Here is a 22,370-nt window from a genome sequence, read left to right on the forward strand (position 1 = left end):
TGGGCAAAATGATGTCATTTTTACAGATTTCTTCTCCCATGACCAGAACTCTGTATAGATAAGGAAAATATTTTAAAATCTACATTAATTTTCTTTTAGACCACCAAATACTATGCAAGATATAAGAAGTGGCCCATTTTAATTCACAGTTCCAGATGCTTAAGAATACAATAATAACACCTTTTTAGCTAGAGAGAGAAGCTAAAATATTATTTGGCCATATTTGAGGCCAAGTAATGTAATTTCAAAAAAGTGAAGTCGAATTTAAAATAATGATTGCATGTTAGTTATGATGTAATATATTATACGTTACTGATTTATTATAATTTTCTGATTTTAATCTAGAATTCTTTCAGAATGAGATATCCTCTCCAACTCACAATACATTTAACACAATCTTTGTTGCAGGTTACTTAGTTATAGAAAATCTATCAAGTAAGTTCACAAAATAGTTTTTTCTTCTTTTGAATGTCAACTCCCAATCTTAATGTGTGGTTCCCTCTTTGTATGTTTGTTGGAAAAACCTCTAAGCTGGATATAAATCATAAAAGCATGACTAATTGCATGGTAACTGGAGAAATGCTCTCTCTCTCTCTGGGGTGAAGTCTGCATGTCTGTATTTTAGCTTGGGAAGTAATACGGGGATATTTAAACTCCTTGGGATTTAAAAACCATGTCATTATGAGAATGAGGTCACTGCAATATTTTATACCTTCTAAAACCTTGTAATGTATAAAATGTTTTCTGTATGACAAAGAGGTATTATGTGCTTTAGAATTCAATGATAACTTTATGCCCTTACATTTACTGGAAAAAACCTTATTCATGAAAATGTTAAATCCTTCACTTAAAGTCACTGAAAAAAAATTGGAAGATTTTTGTACTCTGAATACAAAGAAAATGAACTCAAAGAGAGCAAGTTAACTTCATGACAGAGTGACTTTAGAGGTCTGTTTTGCATTTGGTTTTTGAAATGTTCCTGTTCTTTTCACGTTAACGGTATAGCCAGTGACCAGGCTTAAATGAAAGAATACATTCTAACAAGACTTCATTTTATACTTTTCTTTACATGGAGGCCAATAAGCAAGAAATCCTTTCTGCAACATGTTGAAGAGCTTTGCACAAACAACAACCTAAAGTTTCAAGAAGAATTTTCGGTATGTTACCAGCAGTTGTCACAACATTGCAAGACCTCCCGACGTTTCATGTGTCACATTTCATGTCCATTTTAAGCATGCAAGGCCATGAAGGACTCTGGCCTTGATAATCAATACCCAATTACCAGGTTGATTGTTTGGATAGTAATGTTACACTGGGTGGCCTCTGGTGCAACCTGATCAGAATTATTCACCTACTGTGTCAGGAAAAGGTGCTCATCTTCAGACCTCCCCTTCAATGGCAGCCTGGCCCCTTTTCTTCTCTGTTCTTTCATCTAGGTGTAGATGCAAATCCAGAGCAATGTGTTCAGTAGTTTTTGTTTGCATATGAGCTTTAGGTCATATGATAAACTTAGTTTTACATTTAAATAATTGGTTTAGATATAGACACTAAATTATTCCATTTTTATTTGCATGCTTAGTGTACATTAGCAGTTCAGAAGAATGTGAGAACAGAACTGGATGCTTCCAGAAACTATAAAAATAGTATTATTTCTAGAACTATCCCATAATTTAAAAAAATAAAATAAGTAATGGCCTGTTTTACAAGGCCTATTTTAAAGTAACTGTGGAATAAATGATATATCATTATGGAGACATGTAAAACTAAGAACTTATTGCTTTAAAACTTTTTAAAAAGTTGGGAATCATTATATTGTTTTTAACATTTCATATCTACAAAATTGAGATTATTTAAGGATGCAGATTGATATTAAATCTGTAAGCTGTTTTGAGACTTGTGTCTATCCTATCTTAGATAATTATTTTATGTTACAAAAATAAAATAGATTTCTGTCACCAAAATCTCTATTTCTTTTTGTTTTTTCATGAGTGCTTTAGTGTGTGAACTTATGAACAAAAATTCAAATAATTGGCTTAAATAATTTAGGATTAAAATATTTCAGTCTCTCAGGGAATAATAACAAAAGTGTGAGAAGATTAATGGTATTTCCTGCAGCTTTTTGTTATGCTTCTTAAGTAATATTGGTTTGGACTTAACAAAATCAATGGAACCATCAAATTTTTCTTAGCATTTATACAATGAGAACTTTCACTTTCTCAGGAACAAAAGTACAATTTTGCTAGAATAGAGCGAACATAATAACATTATGTATGACTAAGTAGATCAAAAGTTTTATTAGCAATAACATATTCACATATTGTGAAAGTTTCCAGTTTAACTTTTTTTTTTTTTGAGACCATGGTTTCAAGAAAAAAAAAAAAGTTTAAATTTAAACTGTTTTTATCCTAATTATTTTTTTAAAACAAAATTATTATACAGTAATAAACAAATGCATATTTGATACAGATTTTAACTCAGGTCATATTCCCTTATACCTTAAATATTTAGAAGCTTCTATTATTATGACAGATATTTTATTTGACATGTTGATATATATCAACCCAGCACTTACTATTCAAGTGACCTTGGACAAATTAAACTGGGTGTCTCAACTCTGTGCCTTTGTAAAATATCTATCTCTCTTAATTTTGGCCACAAAAATGCTTGAATATGTGCAATTTTATGAACAGTGGCTGGTACAAGTTTTAGCTATTATGATAATTCCTACCACAAGGAAGCTAATATTATGGCAAGAACTGTAAACATATATTTAAAAAATTGCAAACACATTGTGTCATGATGAAGGTCTACATAAAGAAATGAAGATCAACTGGGCACAGTAGCCTGTACCTATAATTCCAGCAGCTTGGGAGTCTGAGGCAGGAGGATTGGGAGTTCAGAGCCAGCCTCAGCAACTTAGCGAGACCCTAAGCAATTCAGTGACACCCTGTCTCTAAATTAAATGCAAAAAGGGCTTGGGATGTGGCTCAGTGGTTAAGTGTCCTGAGTTCAAACCCCGGTACAAAAAAAAAAAAAAAAAAAAAAAGAAAGAAAGAAAGAAAAGAAAAGAAATGAAGATCAACTCTGAATATTAGAGACTTCATTTAAAAGGGGGGCTTTAAGATGAACTGTAGAATGAGCAGAAGAACAAAGGGAAGGCAGAGAGGAAACTACTCCAGAGAGAGGGAATGGGGGAAAAGCTCAGCAGAGCAGTGGACTCCTTATGATCTCAGGAAACAGATGACACAGGCAGTGGGGGAAAGAGCTGCAGGGGAAGATCACTGAGGCCTGGTGTGCCCTGATAGGAACAGGACCACTACCAAACAGCCTGGTAATTGGGTATTGGTGGTTAAGGTCAGAGTCACTTTATAAGTGGAAACTTCTAACGTGAAGTAATTGCAAAATGTAAATACCACTTTTCAGTCAATTTCTAACACACCTTTCTTTCCTCCTCTTTATATGCTCCCAAAGCCTTTAAACAAGGAAGTTCTTCTAGTTCTCCTCATTTCATTAAAAAAATTTAGCAGGCTAGGGGTACAGATAGTGGTACAGTGCTTTCCTAGAATGCTTGAGGCCCTGGGTTCAATGCCTGAAAGAAAAAAAAAATTGAAACCTGTGGTGCCAGCACATCAGAATCCAGCTGCTTCCATTCTCTTTTCTAACACAGGACCACATGCAAACAACTGTCCAGTTCAACTTTTTAAGGAAAAATGAGAGAGGAGAATCATTGATTTAAAAGAAATACTGTATAATAATGTTGAAAAAATGTAAAAACTCACATTTTAACATTTATTAAGGAATTTGGCAAGCTGAGGGTTCTAAAATGGAAAATCACAAATTTCATAAATGTAAATCATCTGCTCAAGAAAATAATGCATATGTTTTGCAGCAGCTTTCTGCAAGATGCTTGTATTACAAAGAACAAGGTAGATAATATTGTGATTTTTTAACCCCAATGTCAATAATAGATTTTCTTGACCCTTTGTCTGTGTCTGATAATTCTTAATAGCACCTTTGCATTCCACTATCAATTTAACAGTGCCTACTGTGCACAGGAATTGACCTCTGGCATCTTCTCAAACTGACCAATGTTGTACCAATTAATAGGCATGAAATCACACTGCCCAAGGAGGAAAAACAAAAAATAAATCATGAACTCCCTTTGTCTTACTAAGTTGACATTAAAATATTAAGGAAAAGCCAGTGTGTACCTGATAAAACCATGAGTGACATAGGAAGGAGTCACTAGCCTGGTTGCCACATCTTAGGGCCTCCCAAAGTGCAAAGAAATTATCTCAATAGAGGGCAGTATTAACTGATTAACATCATTCAGTTAATTAACATTAACTTATAAAGCTTAGGTAAACTTATTACTATTCATTTGACCTTGTTTCCACACTTAACATAGGTGTTTTCAATTAAAAAATTTTAAAAAGGTTTAAAGAATCATATTTTACTGTGGCATTTCTCATGCACTTCTGAGAAATGTAATTTTTGCAATGACTTTATTTCACAGGAATTACCAAAATTTCTTCAGGATCTCTCTTCAACTGATGCAGATCTCCCTTGGAATAGAGCAAAAAATCGCTTTCCAAATATAAAACCATGTATGTACCCTTATTGTTGCTGGTATATCTATGAAGTGTTTTAAAATGTTCACCACCTTAATTTTTTGTATTTCTTAAATGTTTTATTCATATTAAGTGAATTATAGCAATGTATCTCATTAACAGTGACTTTCAAATTATACCTTTTGCTTTGTTCACATTTACTGGAGTTAATATATATGGTTTTCAGCTTGTTCACACAATGTTCACTTTTGCAGGTGCAAGAAACTGTAGATCTAATGGTTTCTTAGCTTTGTAATTTAACCCAAGTAAGGAACATGTTTTACATCTTCCTACAGACTCAGTCTCAAATGAAAAGAGAAAGTTCACACTTTGTGCATTAGTTTCCCTCAAGAGCATAGCCCTATGGGACATAAAAAATGCCTCACAAAATACTGATCAAACATCACAGTAAATGTATGTTTACCAAAACTGCTTTTACAAAGGAGGCAGAGATGTGCTTTACCAAAATACATCTTAGTTCTTATATCAATAAGAAAAGAAACAGTATTATTGTTTTAAGAACTGGCAGTGGTGTACAGGGGAAAATGTGAAATTCCTCTGTTACTAATAGTTACATTTTATATTTTATTTTTTAAGCGATGGTCCTACTGTCACCATTCTGATCTAATATATTTTACATTAAAAAATTAAGTGATCTTCTTGATACTCTGAAAAATTATTTCAAAACATAGAGTTTTAAAATATTATCTATTTTAAAGTTTATATGTATACATATGTATATACATATATATTATATATTTTATTTTTATGAATTTTCAAAGTGTATTGGGAAAATTTCTATTCTAAAGAATTGAATTTTTCTATCTAGAAATTCATGGACTTAGAGAAGGTTTAATCACAGAACATAAAGATGTGGATATGAAGAAGCAGACCAAATTCTGATATTCTAAAACTGGAGGATAACTTTTACATGAAGGAAACAGATCTAGGGAAACATGATACAGGAGGTAGTAATCTAATGCAACCTGTTAATTCCTAAGAACCAGACAAAGGTGAAAATGCAAATAGCTTTCACCACCTAAAATCCTTTCTACCAAAAAACTAATCATAAATAAATAACTTAATGAGAAAGATGACAAATGATACTTTGTTACAGGAAATAAATTAGTAATACATTTCTAAACTTCAAAATCATGACCTTTCTCAACATCTTTTGTTCTCCCTTTCAGAGAGTTAACCTGGGTTGGATACATCAGATGTTTAAAGGGGAATCCCATGTTTTTATATTTATCTGCACTAAATTTCTTCCAGGCTATTTGTTTCATGCTTGTTCAGTGTTGTTCTATGAAAATAAATATCCTAATCTGATTGAAAGACAGTTACTGTGGTTTTACAGAGCTGGGGTCCTGCCGGGTTGAGCTAGGGCAACCACTGCAAATCCTTGGGAGCTGGTCCTTGTGACCTTTCACAAAGAATTCGAGTGAAACATAGCAAAAGTTTAATAGAGAAAGAAAGCAGAGGTTATTTACAGCAGAAGGACTGCATAGACCCCCTCAAAGAGAGGATTGTGAGGTACTCACACGGCTGGAGTTTTTTAAATTTTTTTTTTATAGTTGTAGATGGACAAAATACCTTTATTTTATTTTTATGTGGTGCTGAGGATTGAACCCAGGGCCTCACACATGCTAGGCAAGTGCTCTGCCACTGAGCTACAACCCTAGCCCAACGGCTGGAGTTTTTAAGGAAACTATGTACTTTGTTTTTGCCTTGATTTCCCTGTCTCCCCTAAATTGGTTTATTACTCCTTGAATAGCACCCAGCAACTTCCTTGGTGAGGGCCTGAATATTCTGGTTGACAGGGTAGTTGTGACAGAGTTGTTTGCAAGAGATAATGATGGCACCTATCTGAAAACCATAATTCCCCTTGAAGGGTTATAATTAGCTTAAGCAGGGGTTCTTGGTGTACCACACCCCACTTTTCTGATAATTTTAATTAGGGCCCCAGGATTTTAGGTAATAATTCCTCAAGGGGTTATAGTTCTGTGCAGCCTGGGGAAGGTTAGGCATTCTAGACCTCATTTCCCAGTGCCTGCCTGTTTAGATAAGGTTCCCCACTGTTTCACTTTTATGACTCCTAGATTCTTCTTGGTGCATAGGCCTAATGTCAGTCCTTCATTGTCCTTCCCCTCTACCCACCTAACTAACCTACCTCATAGTGGAATAATTAGTATTTATTTCTATTTGTATTTGTTGTATATGAAGGACTTAATTTATATCAACACATGTAATAAGTAATTCAAATATCATACCTATTTCCAAGAACTGTCTAATTTAAAACATGTAAAACTCAAGATCTTATAAAGATATTTGTAAAATGTGAGTTTTCAATCTTCTATTACTAAGATATCAGTGTGTTATTATGTAGAATCCCATTTTAACCATAAGAAAAGTCAGTTCCAGCTTCTTACTTAAAAGATGGTAAGGGAATTAAAGTGGTTGATGGAACTAAACAACAACCTTGAAACCATAAAATGGACTAAGGAATATGAACACCCCAACTCTCCACATCTGAGGCTAAGACAAAAAATAATCAGACTCCCTGGGGTGCAATCCTCTCTATGTTCTAAACACCTTAGTGGTTATGAGCATATTGTTCAGTGGTCTCTACATGAAAAAGTTACTGTAAGGATTAATTGAAATGATATGTAAATCACTTTGCTCAGTACTGAAACCCAGGAAGCACTCAACATTAGTTCATAAGAAGATTAGCAATAGATCATTAAAAATCTGCAAACTTTATGGGAGAAAAAGATTGTCACAGGCCCTTAGCTTCTGCAGTCCAGAGATAACCAAGCTACAAAGTCATAGCCATCTGTATAGGTGAGAGACTCCAGTTTCTCTCTTTTCTCCCTTTCTCCCTCCCTCTCTCATTCTCATTCTCTCTCTCTCTCTCTCTCTCTCTCTCTCTCTCTCTTCTTTCTCTCTCTCTCTCTCTCTCTCTCTCTCTCTCTCTCTCTCACACACACACACACACACACACACACACACACACACAGGCAGCATGGTGCTTACAGAGACCCCCCCATAAAGCTGAAGACACATCCTTCCTTGCAGGGAAGGAACATATTTCAATAGAATGAATTTTAGCTTGAGGCAGCTAAGTGAAATTCTTTGTTTCCTCTGAGTAACTTAGGAAGAAGAATTTCAAATATCACAGTGCATTTTAGAAGATATTAGCTTACAGGGCTTTAAGATACCCAAATTAGCATCACACACTTGGAGAAGAGATTTCCAACTCTGTTTGACAGGACACTATGACCTTAATATTCCAACACTGAGAGGAAAAGTTTAGCTTGTTGTTGACTCAGCTAGTTATAAACAGGCATATCGAGTGAATAGAAACACGATGGCGTCCCTTCCTGAATTACAGGACTAGCTGCAGTGTCATTCAGATATTTAGATCATGCAGAATTCAGTGTCATGGAAACATGAATCCTTTGCAGAAATTTGTCTAAATTCCCTATCAGTCAACTTAATCACATTGGATATGTAACGATAATTTCTGATAATATGGCTAAATTATCTTAACATATCGTGTATATATTCAAGTTCTGAGAACATGTATTGAGCACTCCCTATTAACTTTCACATAAATTTCCTCAAGGGGATTATATGAAGTAAATAGAGTGCGTTAGACTTGAAATAACTAAGGATCAGAGAAGCTAAGTAGTTCACTCAATGATGTATGTATGATAGGTAGATCATCTAGAATTCAGACCTAATCTCCTTTACCCATTTTTCTTCCATGAATAATAGATATTTTATGTCATGTCCACGTTTAGTTAAAATTATCATTATGATAATTTCAATTATATCACTTGATAAAAATTATCAGGAAAAAATAATTTCTGACACATGAAAAAAATTAATGGGTATCTAATTTTATAAGATCTTAAAATATTCTGAAGAATGATAATTAGAAATTTTGTATTAGAGACAAATAAATTAATGGGAAGGAGTAAATGGTCTAAAATACATAGAGAAATCTAATGTACAATGAAAATAGACAAAATACATAGAGAAATCTAATGTACAGTGGAAATGGTGTTTTGAACCAGGTAAAGGATAGAACGTTAAAAAATTTAGACTGTATATTGTGCCAAATAACAAAAAACAATAAAAGACATACATATGCATGTGTGTGTGTATCTCTATCACATTCCTTTTAAAAATCCCAATAGATGAAAGACTGAAATATTTAAAAGTAAACCAGAAAAAAATTATTAAGATATCAGGAGAAACTGCAGAAATTTTGTATAAATAAGAATATTTGTTATTTCAAACAACTTTATGAACAATACATAATCCATAAGCTATAATTTAAAAGGGAGAAAGTTGATTATATAATAGTATAAATTTTATCTATGGCAAGATAGAGCCAAACACAAATTTAAAGAAGAAAAATTTTTATGTTTTTATTAGTGCTTGGTAGTCATACATAACAACAGGGTTTGTTTTGACATAACATACATGAATGGAATAGAATTTGCTCTATTTCAATCCCCAGAATTTCTGCTTTCCCTCTCCTCCTCCCTCAGCTGCTCCCTTTCCTCTACTCTACTGGTCTTCCTCTAAGAAGAAAAATTTAATACTTATAACAAAAGTATTTTATGTGTATAGCTAGCATTAAATATTTTTTAAGTTAAAAAATGAGAATATATTAAAAGACAGGGAATAGAAAGGCTTTTGAAATAACCAATAAGCATAAGCAAAAAAGCTCAATTTTGATCATATTTAAGGAAATTAAATAAATACCATGAAATATCACTATGTATCTATCAAAAGAACATAAATGAAAATGTTGAATATTTTGTAACAGAATTTCCTAGACACTTGTTCAAATATGAATTAATAAAAGTCTAGAAGAACTTGGCAGTATCTTTCAAAATTTGAGAGGCACATATGTGATTTGAGAATTTTACTCCTGGTAATGTTTTCTACAAACTAATCCAACATATATGAAAAAGTTCAATTATGTTTTTCAGCATTTTATAATAACAAGTGAGATCAATTTAATCCATCATAAAGAGTTAAATAAATGCATGAGATTCAAACAAAGAGATACAATATGTCTTTTTAAATAATGAGCTAGATATATTTATGCTTATATGGAAAGATTAGGTAAATGGGAAAAGTAATATTTGGGACAGGGTGCATATCACACCATTTGTAGTTAATTTTCTGAGAATATGTACAGAAAATTTTGAAAATATATACAAGAATATATCAATAGTCATTATCTCTGCATAGTAGAAATATGGACTAAGAGGAACATACTGTAATTTTATACTTATCTGTAAAGTTTTAATATTATATTATGAACTCTTTATTCTTTTCTTTCTTTCTTTTCTTTTTCTTTTGTCTTTCTTTCTTTTCTTTTTTTTTTTTTTTTGTGATGGGATCTTATTAAGTTGCCCAGGCTGGCTGGATGTGGTGGCACACACCTGTAACCCCACCAGTCTGTAAACTGAAGAAGGAGTGTCGAAAGTTCAAAGCCAGCCTCGGCAATTTAGCAAGACTCTAAGAGACTTAGGGAAACCCTGTCTCAAGATTTAAAAAAAAAAAAAAAAGTATAAAGGGCTGGGAATGGAGTTCAGTGGTAAAGCACCCCTGGGTTCAATCCTCCCTACCAAAATAAAAATTGCCCAGTCTGGCCCAGAACATGTGATCTCCCTGCTTCAGACTACAGAGTAGATAAGATTACAGTCGTGTGTCCCTAGCTTCATGAACTCTTACATTACTTTCATAGTAAAAAGGTAGTGGTAATTTAGAAAGTCAATTAGCATTGATTTTTTATATTTTCTTCTTAGATAATAACAACAGAGTGAAGCTGGTAGCTGATGCTAGTATTCCAGGATCGGATTACATTAATGCCAGTTATGTTTCCGTAAGTTGACATATTTATATATTTCATATTTTTATAAAACATAAATACTGAAGTTATATTTCCTTTCCAACTATTTTAAAAAACAAATTCCTTACAAATTCTGTGACCTCAATATGCTAGTTACCTATAACAACACTATACAGCCCCCATTTTATAGATGGGAATGTGGAGGCTCAGATCAGATTCCCATTGATCAACAATCATTTTACTATTTTATGGCAGACATGCAACCTGATATTACATACTCCTGGTCTTGTCACTGTTTCATAAATCTTGTTAATGTATTATTTCTACACAATAAGGTCTGATGACTTCTTTCAGTGAAAAAATTAGTCAAATGGGCAGTTGTTTCTATACAATATAAAAACCTATTATGTATTTTTTTCCCTCTAATTTGTAGTTCTTCAAGTGGGTGATGATGCCCTATTCTTTCTCTCCTCAGCTACTTGTAGAATGAATACTCCATTGTAGCCACTCAATGAGCATATCATAAATGAATCCACTTGTAGAGAATTGTGACATACTTAATGTACTCTCTCGCATATTGTAGATAATAAATGCATAGTACATTGGATTGAAAATTGAATGAACCAACTCTCCCTTTATCTATGACTCTTTTGTTCCATCAGTATTCATCACTATCATAGGTACTTACAGGCACCCAAGACCTCCACTTGTGGTTGACAAAATTAATGGAACCTTAGAGTAGGACTGGTAGTGCCCTTCCACCCATTTAATTTGACATTTACCTCAGGAATTAAATGTCAGCCTTTCCTGTCATTGATTCATCCACTTTCTCCTAAGGCAGATGATTCTGTCTCTACGAATCTGTATTATACATATACTTTTTAAAGCTTAAAAAATTAAATGTGTCCTCTTATATTTTTACCCATGGGCTTCAATTCTTTTTTTTCCTGATACATGTAAGGTTAATCATTATTATCACAGGAACCTACAGATACTTGATGATTTCCTCTATGTCCATGCTCTCCATAGTTGTTTTTTTGTTTTTGTTTTTTTAATTTTCCAATTTGTGAGTCCTTTCAAACAAGCCTGCAACTTCCTTCAGTTCTGTTGAGGCCCTTCTGCTATAATGTTCTATCCTTTCACTAGTATCAAACATTCATTTTCTCGGTCTTATTTCCTGTGAGCCAATGTAATGGTAGAGGAAAAGAATTTACTCTAATCCTGTGGTTGATAATTACTCCCAAATTACAGGCATATAATGGAGCATATTGTTGAAGTAGTGAATAAGGAGAGAATTTAAGGCTTCTTAGAAGGGTAAGTAAGGGAGAGTTTAAGGAGGGTATGGCAACTTTGAATTTCATCCTATTTCTATGCTAGAACTTTAAATCTCTATTGAAACAGCTACATGAATATACTATTATGATAACATTTACTTATTAATTTATAATTGCTTGAGTCTTTTGAATGTTTAATTCTTTAAATGTTTTGCCAAAATTTTATGCTTATTAATTTTTGTTTTAGGTTAACTCTACTGCATTTTGAAGTTTTGTTTTGATTTATATAATTATATATATATATTTTTTCAGATATTTACATCTAATCACTGCACTAATAATCTAATGTTTTGTGATACTATAAGGTCAGGAAAAGGCAACTGATTGTATCAATACCTATTGATTTGTACCATTTTTAATTCATTAATAATTAGAAACAAATTAATAGCTCATACTCTCTAATATTCCCCCATATATGGAATAACTGACAGTACAGGATATGACTATGACTGAGCTGTAAACCAGACAGTAGGTGCAATTGATCTATACAGATTACATAAGAAAAGTAGTATTTATGAACCCCCTATGTTTCTTCTAAGCATTATAAGTTATCAACAAGCAGCCATGAGCAAATGATGTTGTAGTATGAACAATAAGCCAGGAAGCCTGCAGATATATATTCTGCTATAATCAGTGTTATTATAATAAATCTTACCAAAAAAAGTAACTATGACACATGTATAATGATGTGCATAATCATAACTGAGCTGCATGGTAAGCAGGCCAAGATGAAGCATACTTTACCTGAAGGCAGATTTCTGTAATATGGTGGGAAGTATATCATATTGCCCTTATGATATCCTCCAAGGAACTATATCCTTTGCTAGGGATGCCAGGAGCAATGAGAATAGACATGATAACGATACTGTGGTGACCTTCACTTCTCCACCTTCAAATTCAGGCTGTCTTTACCTTAGAAAGAACATCTGACACCTCAATTGCTGGTTTGTTTAGCTAATCTCCATCTGAAAGTTCATGAACTCTTGTTCTAGAAGGAAAAAGACAGAGGCCAAATACAGATGGATTCTGGGCTCCTGTTTCTTTGGAAGCTAGGGGCAAAGGGGAGAGAATGATTACAGGAGGTAAGGAAGAAAGCAAAATAACTAGTTTATACCTAGAAAATCGAAAAACTGAAGTTGGGAAAGGGAAAAGGGAAGACCAGCAGGTGGTCTGAGGAACTACTTCTGGCAGGGTCTACAGCTAGGCTAACACGTGCCAGTTCATGCATTCCTCTGCCCTTGGCCTTTCTTGAAAATTGTGCTTCTGAGCCAAGACTTAGGGAAAACCTGCAAAATCATGATGAAGGATAAACTTTGAGAGAGAGGAAAGAAATGAGTGATTACAGCCTCGTTAAGTAGCTACTAAAGGTACAGATAAGTTTAGAAATGTTTTCAAGAGAACCAATGGTAAAAATGTGTTTTTAGGGACAAGAGGAAAGCTCTGAATCCTTAAAAATGACCTCTCATCACTATGTTCACAGCATTAACTTATCACCACTGACAGTTGTAGCTTCTCCACATTCACAATTGCAGGCTTCATATTGTCTCACAAAATCTTTCTTAACACATCAGTAGACTCTGATAGTTCTTCAGCTCTGCTCAGAACTACAGTCCCTTCATTTTGTCATATTTTCTGTTTTTTCTATTCCTATACAACCTTCACTTTCTTTTTGCTCAGTTGAAGTTTTTATGTCCCCCTGATTTGTTTCATCCATTGTACATTCTGTCTGCTCTTGAATTTTACCTGTCTTTTATCTGTCCTTTGATAAATCCATAACCTTGGTTATTAAAAAACTGTCTGTAGATTATCTTCTGTGCTCCTAGATGTGATTGGAAAAATGCCGCAGTCCGGCTGCAGCAAAATAATCGGGGGGTGACGAGCAACTTGTGTAGATTGATACAGCAGGAGTGGGAGCAAAAACTCTTGACCTCATCAATATGTGTCACTTCAAACTCAGGACCACTAACTGCGGAAATATTTTTAATCATGTTACAGCCCCTGAATCCCTTATGGCTCCCTCTTTTCTAAACTCTCACCCTCTTTCTCTGACCTTCAATATCCCTTCTCACATTTTCACCTATATCTGCTATGCTTTTCATTATTTCATGGATAAAATGGAAGCAATTAAATTTTTCCCACCTCTCTGCATGTATGTCCATATATTCAATCTCTTCTCTTTTTTTTATTGGTTGTTCAAAATATTACAAAGCTCTTGCCATCTCGTATTACATATATTAGATTCAAGTGGATTATGAACTCCCATTTTTACCCCAAATACAGATTGAAGAATCACATCGGTTACACATCCACATTTTTACATAATGCCCCCAGTGGATGAGCTGTCCTGTCTACCAGCAACAGCCTATCCCTTGTCTCTCAAGAATGTGGGTTGAGGAATTTTCTCTATTTTCTGTCCAATTAATTATATTCTTCCATCAGACAAACAAACATTGTCGTTTCTGCCATCTTAAAAAAAAAAATTGATATCACTGCTCTCCCTTACTTCTTCCCTGTCATTCTATGTCCCATTTACATTAGAGTCCCTTGAAGAATTATCCATACTTACTCCAATTCCTTTTTCTTCTTACCTGTTCAACTCACTCAAATTATGCTTCAATGCTAAGTAAATACAACACTGAAATTTCAAGTCACCAATTAACTACTCAAAAGACTCACCAACACCGTGTCAGTCCCTACTTTATCTGAACTATTAACAGCTCTGATCCTTCATCTTAGTCTCTGCTTTTCTCTCATCTACTCTGACCTCTAAGCATTGAAATGATCTAGAGATCAATCCTTGAATTTACTATTTCCAAACTCATTTTATTGGTGATGTCATTGATTTTTATGATCAATGTGCTAATTACTTTTAAATTTATCTTTCTACTTTGAACTTCTTCCTGAATTCCACATTAATACACCTAATGACCACCATGGCATGCTCACTTAATGTCTAATAGCTGTTTAAGGTAAAATGTCCAGTATGGATTCATGATTTTCCCAACAAATATGCTCTTCCTGAAATCTTCCTCATCTTTTTTTTAGAGTCATTTATGAATAATATAGTTCTCTCAATATCATATCTATAAGCAAATCCCTTACAATATAACAGATTGTGAGGCTAAAAGTAGATTTTGAAAATTTTTAGTATCTAAGATTGTTTGGCATTGAAAAACATGAAGTATTTTACCACTTGCATATTTTTCAGATATTGATCAAAAATGAAAAATTCTATATCAATATAAACATTGATGCAGTGTATGTAATTATTTCTTTCTAGGGCTACTTGTGTCCAAATGAGTTTATTGCTACTCAAGGTCCATTGCCAGGAACAGTTGGAGATTTTTGGAGAATGGTGTGGGAAACAAGAGCAAAAACATTAGTAATGCTAACACAGTGTTTTGAAAAAGGGCGGGTAAGTTACATAAAAATCTTTTCACAAAATGTTATTTTACAGTTGTGTTAATATGTGTGAATGTTTCAGCTAGTACTGTAAGTCATCAATAATTTAGATGTCCGTAAAGGAGTTTTAACTTAATAGCAGTAAATATAATAAATATATATATATATATATATATATATATATATATATATATAAAACGTTTTATTTATATATATATATAAATATATAACAATGTATATAACAAATATATAAGAATGTATATAGCATATATATACATATATATAAATAACAGTGACACATATATAGCATATATACCATTACAGCACATATATGTATATATAACAGTAACATTTATGATTGTTGATTTTCTCTGATGCAGATAAGATGCCATCAGTATTGGCCAGAGGACAATAAACCTGTTACTGTCTTTGGAGATATAGTTATTACAAAGCTTATGGAGGATGTTCAGATAAATTGGACCATCAGGGATCTGAAAATTGAAAGGGTAAAAAAAAAGGGGGAGGGGACGTGTATAAAATATGGATGATCTAAATGTCTCAAGTAAAATTAATTTCTAAAACTATCACTTAGAAGAATACCTCTATATTTAACAAGGCTCTCCCACTGTTTTCTAAATAGAAGTTTTAAATTGCTATCTTCCTGTAGTATCTATATCACTGTATTTCATTGCCAATCACATGATTAAAGTGTATATTAAGTAATTAACATCAAATTCTTAGGTTGACAAAAACAGAAAAAGGAAGAAAAACAACTAAGTCACTAGGTTTGTTTAATTTGATTAAGAAATAATCTTATATGGGCTAAGATGGCAAGTCCCCACATTACTCATTGCTTTCTAAATTCTAATGGCTTAATTTTCTATTTAATCTAGAACAGTACAGAAGAGTTAGTGCAAGGTCCCACTCTGTTGGTTTATATGCCTAGACACACAGCAAATAATATAAGGATCTGTATATTTCCTGATATTAGATACACAATATCTGTGTTTTGTATAATTAATAAATGTATTCAAGTGTGGGGGTCAAAATTGTTTCAAAATCTGATATTCTAACTATATTTGAATTTTAATACTCTACAGGAGGACTTGAATCCAAAATTTTTTATTGTTACCATTTCTACCAACAAGAAATTCTCTTTATTGCAATAAAAAATAAGAAATAATGAAAACAGAACCTGTTCTGTTTGGTGAACAGTCATTTTTATAAGCTTATCTCCAAAAGTTCAGGCATAGATTGTCTTCAGCCTTCATGTAGTACTTAAATAATTTTATTATTCATAAATCTGTTGCTTTGTGTAGCATGGAGATTACATGACAGTTCGACAGTGTAATTTTACTGGTTGGCCTGAACATGGAGTTCCTGAAAACAGCACCCCTCTAATTCACTTTGTAAAGTTGGTTCGAGCAAGCAGAGCACATGACACCACACCTATGATTGTTCACTGCAGGTAAGAAAGATTCAGAGAAACCTTTTCTTAAATGCTGGGAATGGACTTGAAAGCCAAAGTGAACTTTTTATGATATCAAGTTGTATAACATCTCATCTTTCATTATTTCAGTTGCCCCTATTCTACTATCAAAATTTACTTGTAGAAAAAAAATTCTAGATTTTTGAATTACAGGGAATGAATTAGGAAAAATAAACTTAAAAAATAAAATCAAGTATGGTTCCAGATTTTTACAAAACTTTACTCAAATCTTTTTCTTTTTTAATGAGGACTTTAAACATGGTTAATAAAGTATGACTGTAAATTGACTTTTTCCTCAGGATTTCCATTGGAATGCAATTTTATTCTTACAAATTAAATTCCAGACTATTTAGCATTCAAAACTTTTCTAGACACATGGTTATAATTTAAGTTTTCTAATGTAATATACCTAAGTGAATCTCAGTTTGAGCTTTTTAATTTTTTTTGACAAGATTCCAACTTTCTTTTTTTAAAACTTTTTTATGTATTTATTCTAATCAGTTATACATGACAGCAGAATGGTCTTTGATTCATTGTACACAAATAGAGCACAATTTTTCACTTATCTTGTTGTATACAAAGTAAGTTTACAGCATTCGTGCAATTATATATGTACCTAGGGTAATGATGTCTGCCTCATTCCACTGTCTTTCCTATGCCTAAGCCTCCTCCCCTACTCTCCTTCCCCTTTGCCCAATCAAAAATTCCTGCACTCATCCCATTATAGATTAGCATCCACTTCTCAGAACATTCGGCCTTGGGTTTGGGGGATTGGCTTACTTCCCTTAGCATGATATTCTTCAACTTCATCCATTTACCTGCAAATGCCATAATTCAGTTTGAGTCTTTTTCACAATTGGAGTTTGGAGATTAGAGGGAAAATGGGTGATAATATAATGTATTATGATTCCATTTACCAAAGATACATAAAACAGATACATTTACAGAAATAGAAAGTAATGTAATTACTTGGAAAGGGATAGAGAGGTTTATTTTTACAGTCTGGGATGATGTAAAAGTCCTGGAAATGGACAGTGGAGACGGTTGCACAACACTGAGAATGTACTTACTATCACAGAATTGTAGATTTAAAATTTGTTAAAATTGTAAAGTTTTGTTGTCTATATTTTAAAAAATAAAATGTGTTTTTATCAATATATTTTAATCATAGCCTTTTAACAATACATTGAAATTAATTTGGTTGAATAAGAAAAGGTAAATCCATCAGATTTTCAAATCTTTTTCAAGGAAAAACTCAATATGTAACTTAAATTATTATGCAACTCTTATGATATTTTGAATTTTTTTAATTATAAGAGTAAAACATAAATTTGAATTTTATGAAATGTGAACAATGTCTATGTTTACAAAGCATATAATTCAAAAAGTAAAAGCTACATGCTTGCCCTCCCAATTTAATTATTCTCCATATACATAATATTTTTAATAGAATAATATGTAGCATACATATTATAACATTTTGTATTTAGGGCCAGTGGTTGGTTTTTTGTTGTTATCGATAATTAAACCTTTAATGCACAATAAATTGAGTTTAAAAAGCTGCCTTTATAGCTTCTTCAAATCTTGTGTACACACTGCCATGGCACTAAAAGTCAGTGAAGAAGAAAAGTATCTTTTCTACTTTAAGCATCAGAAAGAATAGCATCTCCTCTTTTGAGATTTAAATAACTAAAATTTAAGAAAAAAATCTGCCCAGATTAATGATTGTCTTTAAATATCATTTTTAAATTGTCTACTAAACATTTTCCATTTCTCATCACAACTTTAAACTTCCCCTACAGCTTTTAATTCAACATGATAACTCAAATGACTAAAAATTTCTAAAAGTTTGATATGTCCCAAACAGGACATTTGATTCCATCTCCAAACTCCTCCTCATTGTCCTAGTGTTGGTAAACATCAGGTCCCTCCAGCTTTGGTCAAGTAAGCCTTGAAGTCATCCTTAATCCTCCTCTTGCTCATCCATATCCCACATTCCACATTCCTCCAGCCCACCAAGTCCTCCCATCCCTGGGCACCTCTCACCTTCCCATTGTAACCTCACCTGCCCATTCTTCTTGTTTCTTGAACACACAGACCATATTCTCACTCAGATCTCTTCTCATTATGCAACCTTAGGATCTAGTGGGCCTCTCCACCACACTTCCTTGGTCTGTTCCCCAACCTTATGCAAATTTCTTTTCAGATATTACATTATCAGAATGCTTTGTCTGATTACCCTATTCAGCCCTATCACTCTCTATCTCCTTAGCCTGATTTATCTTTCTTTATAGCACTTGTTACCACCAACCATCTTCTTTGCCTGTGTTCATTTGTGTACCACTGTCCTCCAGGGTATAAGCTCCACACACATGGGCACTTTGTATTGCTTACTGCCATAACTCAGATGGCTAGAAAGGTGTATTAAATGATTTAACGTCTGATTACCTTGTTCAGGCATGTGTGTATTCATGCTAGCATCATTGGAAATGTTAAGTTGAATAATAGGAAATTACTGATATTTGGCTCTTACATTACTCAATTGACAGTTTCTATGGAACACCTGTCCTTGAGTATTAAATTAATTTCTTAAAAGAAAATAACTTGCAAATTTTATTAACTATAGGAGGTTAAAAAAAAGTTCTCTGGAGAAAGCAAAATGATGTGAGAGGGCTAGGGTTTTGGCTCAGTGGTAGAGTGCTTACCTAGCATGTGTGAGGCACTGGGTTTGATTCTCAGCTCCACAATATAAAAAGTAAATAAAATAAATGTCCATCAACAACTTATAAAATATTTTTTAAAAAGATGTGAGAGATTATTTTTAATATGATACATAGGAAATGCAATATGGACCAAATATTTTATATTTTCAATATTTAGAATTTCTATGGATAACTAAAAATATGGTCAATATGAAGTTTCTGGTATTAAGAATTTTGAATGAGGCTGGAGATGTAGCTTAGTGGTAGAGCATGTGTACGGCCTGGGTTCAGTTCCCAGCACTGCAAAAATAAAAAAATTTTAAGAGATTTTAAAAATTCCTTAAATATAAAAATGTTGAGTATCCTTCATATTTATTCAATATTATTATGAAAGAAGATAAAAATTCAAGTAGTTAAAAAAGAAAATATAAATATTTTATAAAGTATTGATAATCATCTTGGTATAACTAAACACAATCTTGGTAACAATCAAAACTCAAAGAAAGTCCAAAGAAAATCTATCTCCAAATAAGCAAAGAAACTGTTTAGAATCTATTGCTATAGCTCATTATCTTCGTCACCATCAATAGATGACTAATTTCCATGTAATGTTGTTCTTCCTGCAGTGCTGGGGTTGGTAGAACTGGAGTTTTTATTGCTCTGGACCACTTGACACAACATATAAATGACCATGACTTTGTGGATATATATGGACTAGTAGCTGAATTGAGAAGTGAAAGAATGTGTATGGTGCAGAATCTGGTAAGAGAACTAAGCCTGCACTCATTTCTTGGTGTCAGCTCTAGGATTTCTATGTGGGCGGAACTTAGTGCATCAATCTGCTTGGAAGTGAACTTGAAACTGTTATATACACAGTAGGAACGCTTTCCCTACCTTATAAACTTGTTGGGTAGAGCAGCTGGTAGAGATGATGAGAGAACTAAAGTCATCCTTAAGTATAATTACTGACTGTTCATCCTTGTTTATACTGACAGGCATGTAGAAAATAATTAATTAAATTGATTTGTATTTATCATTTAGCAACTTTGGGGAGCTTAGAAAGTGAATTCAAACGAATTCATCTTATAAATATGCTAAATATATTTATAATTGGGAAAACAGTGTAAAATATTGATGTTACTGAGTTTCTATGAATTTCATGTGTCCATATTTATTTCTGTTACTTATTAGTACTAACCATGATTGTTGCAGCAAATAATCAACTAACTGGAAATATTTTGTTCATTGTTTTAGTATGACAGCAAAAATATTTATAAAATAAATAGATTTTTATTCACTAAGGAAACATACAGCTGGGTGCAGGGACACATGCCTGTAATCCCAGTGGTCTCTGGAGGCTGAGACAGGAGGATCATGAGTTCAAAGCCAACCTCAGCAACAGTGAGATACTAAGTAACTCAGTGAGACTCTGTCTGTAAATAAAAGACAATAAAAGGGCTGGGGATGTGGCTCAGCAGTTGAGTGCCCCTGAGTTCAATCCTTGGTACGAAAATTTAAAAAACACAGTATAATGGTAGTGAGACTAACAACCCTCTATTGAGTGTCAAGGAGTTTCCAGTTGCTATATTAGATCCTTTACATTTATTTTCTTATTTAATCCTGATTTAATTCTTTATTTGTGAATCAGGGTCAGTAAACTGATTAATAGACTAGGTATTATTGACTTTATGTTACAAAATAGAGAAGCAGATGTTCCAAGAACGTGAGTAATATTCCAATGCAATATTATTAGTAAGTATCAGAGCCAAAATTCATTCCAGTCTATTTAACTTAATAGGAGACGTTTCTATCTGTATCTTCTGATCAAAGTTTGTATACTATGCAGATATAGAGATGTTCTTGTAGTAAATACACAGATCTGCTCTCACAGTATTTTCCAAAGTATGTGCTAAAAACTAAGTGGCATTAAAATTATTAAAGGGGTGAGGAAACAGACTTCCCTGATAAAATGAGTGTGAGAAATAAATTAAACTAATTTTTAAGCACAGAATTCCTTAGACCTTTTAGGCTAATACACCATGAAAATAACAAATACAGAGCCAACTGTGGTACCCTTCAACCCTTTTAGATCCTAAACTTGTAATGCATGTACTGGGACATTAATGCTGTAGGAAATGCTGCCCTAGGTCAGAGACATCCAACTTTTCAGAAAAAAAAAATGTTTGAGTATTCAACTTTAGTACAGATACTTATTTTTAAAATGTATATTGTATAATTATGTAAATTATAAAATTTACGCAAAATAAACAATTGGTAAACATATCAAAGATCAAATATGCAATATTTGGAAAACCTTGCTAATTGCTATGGCTTCATATTATCATTAGGAATTTTCAAAAAGGAAATACACCCAGGTCAAGATATTTCTGATAATAGTCATAAATATGTATCTTTAATTATTTATAGTTTTTAAAAAGAGATCTGGCCTTTTGTAAGATCTGATTACATTGTTATTTTTACCTCATGGTTTGGCTACAAAAACTATTCTAGAAGTATGAAGGATGTCAGACCAGGACTGGCTTCATGAATATGCAACCTGTGTAGTTTGACAGATGCCCACTCAGTAAAGGGCCCTACATTTGGTTTAATGTGTGTTTCTTAGTCTTAATTTTTGAGGAAAGAACTTTGTATTTTTATTCATAGTTGGCCCTGAAAGTTAGATACTTGTCCAGAGGTTTTACAAGGGCTCCATATCAATCCAACTATTAACCATTATTGAAATTCAATTTGCTTCTTAATTTGAGTTAAAAATAAGGACAAAAAGAAAGCTAACATTTTCCTTTCATATTCCTGGGGTTATATTTAGGGTATCAGTACTCTCAACAAAATTAATGGTTGGCTGTCTTGGCTAGTCAATCTTCAAATAATAAAAGTTAAAACAAATTTTCCATAATCTGCAACTTTTTGGAACTGAAATTTGTACAGAGTGTGTTTAAT

At 33.0% G+C, this 22,370-nt stretch overlaps 1 protein-coding gene across 1 annotated transcript in view; it reads left to right on the forward strand.

The window, feature by feature from the left end:
* Ptprq (protein tyrosine phosphatase receptor type Q) overlaps positions 1-22,370 on the forward strand; it is a 199,963-nt gene that overhangs the window by 174,612 nt on the left and 2,981 nt on the right. The window contains exons 36-43 of the mRNA XM_076853152.1: positions 409-435; positions 1,076-1,157; positions 4,517-4,607; positions 10,442-10,518; positions 15,100-15,234; positions 15,602-15,727; positions 16,541-16,689; positions 20,039-20,174. Coding sequence (XP_076709267.1) covers positions 409-435; positions 1,076-1,157; positions 4,517-4,607; positions 10,442-10,518; positions 15,100-15,234; positions 15,602-15,727; positions 16,541-16,689; positions 20,039-20,174 — 823 coding nt within the window. The remainder of the gene's footprint in view (positions 1-408; positions 436-1,075; positions 1,158-4,516; positions 4,608-10,441; positions 10,519-15,099; positions 15,235-15,601; positions 15,728-16,540; positions 16,690-20,038; positions 20,175-22,370) is intronic.

This window comes from Callospermophilus lateralis, chromosome 4 (assembly GCF_048772815.1).
Source record: "Callospermophilus lateralis isolate mCalLat2 chromosome 4, mCalLat2.hap1, whole genome shotgun sequence".
Taxonomy (NCBI): Eukaryota; Metazoa; Chordata; class Mammalia; order Rodentia; family Sciuridae; genus Callospermophilus; species Callospermophilus lateralis.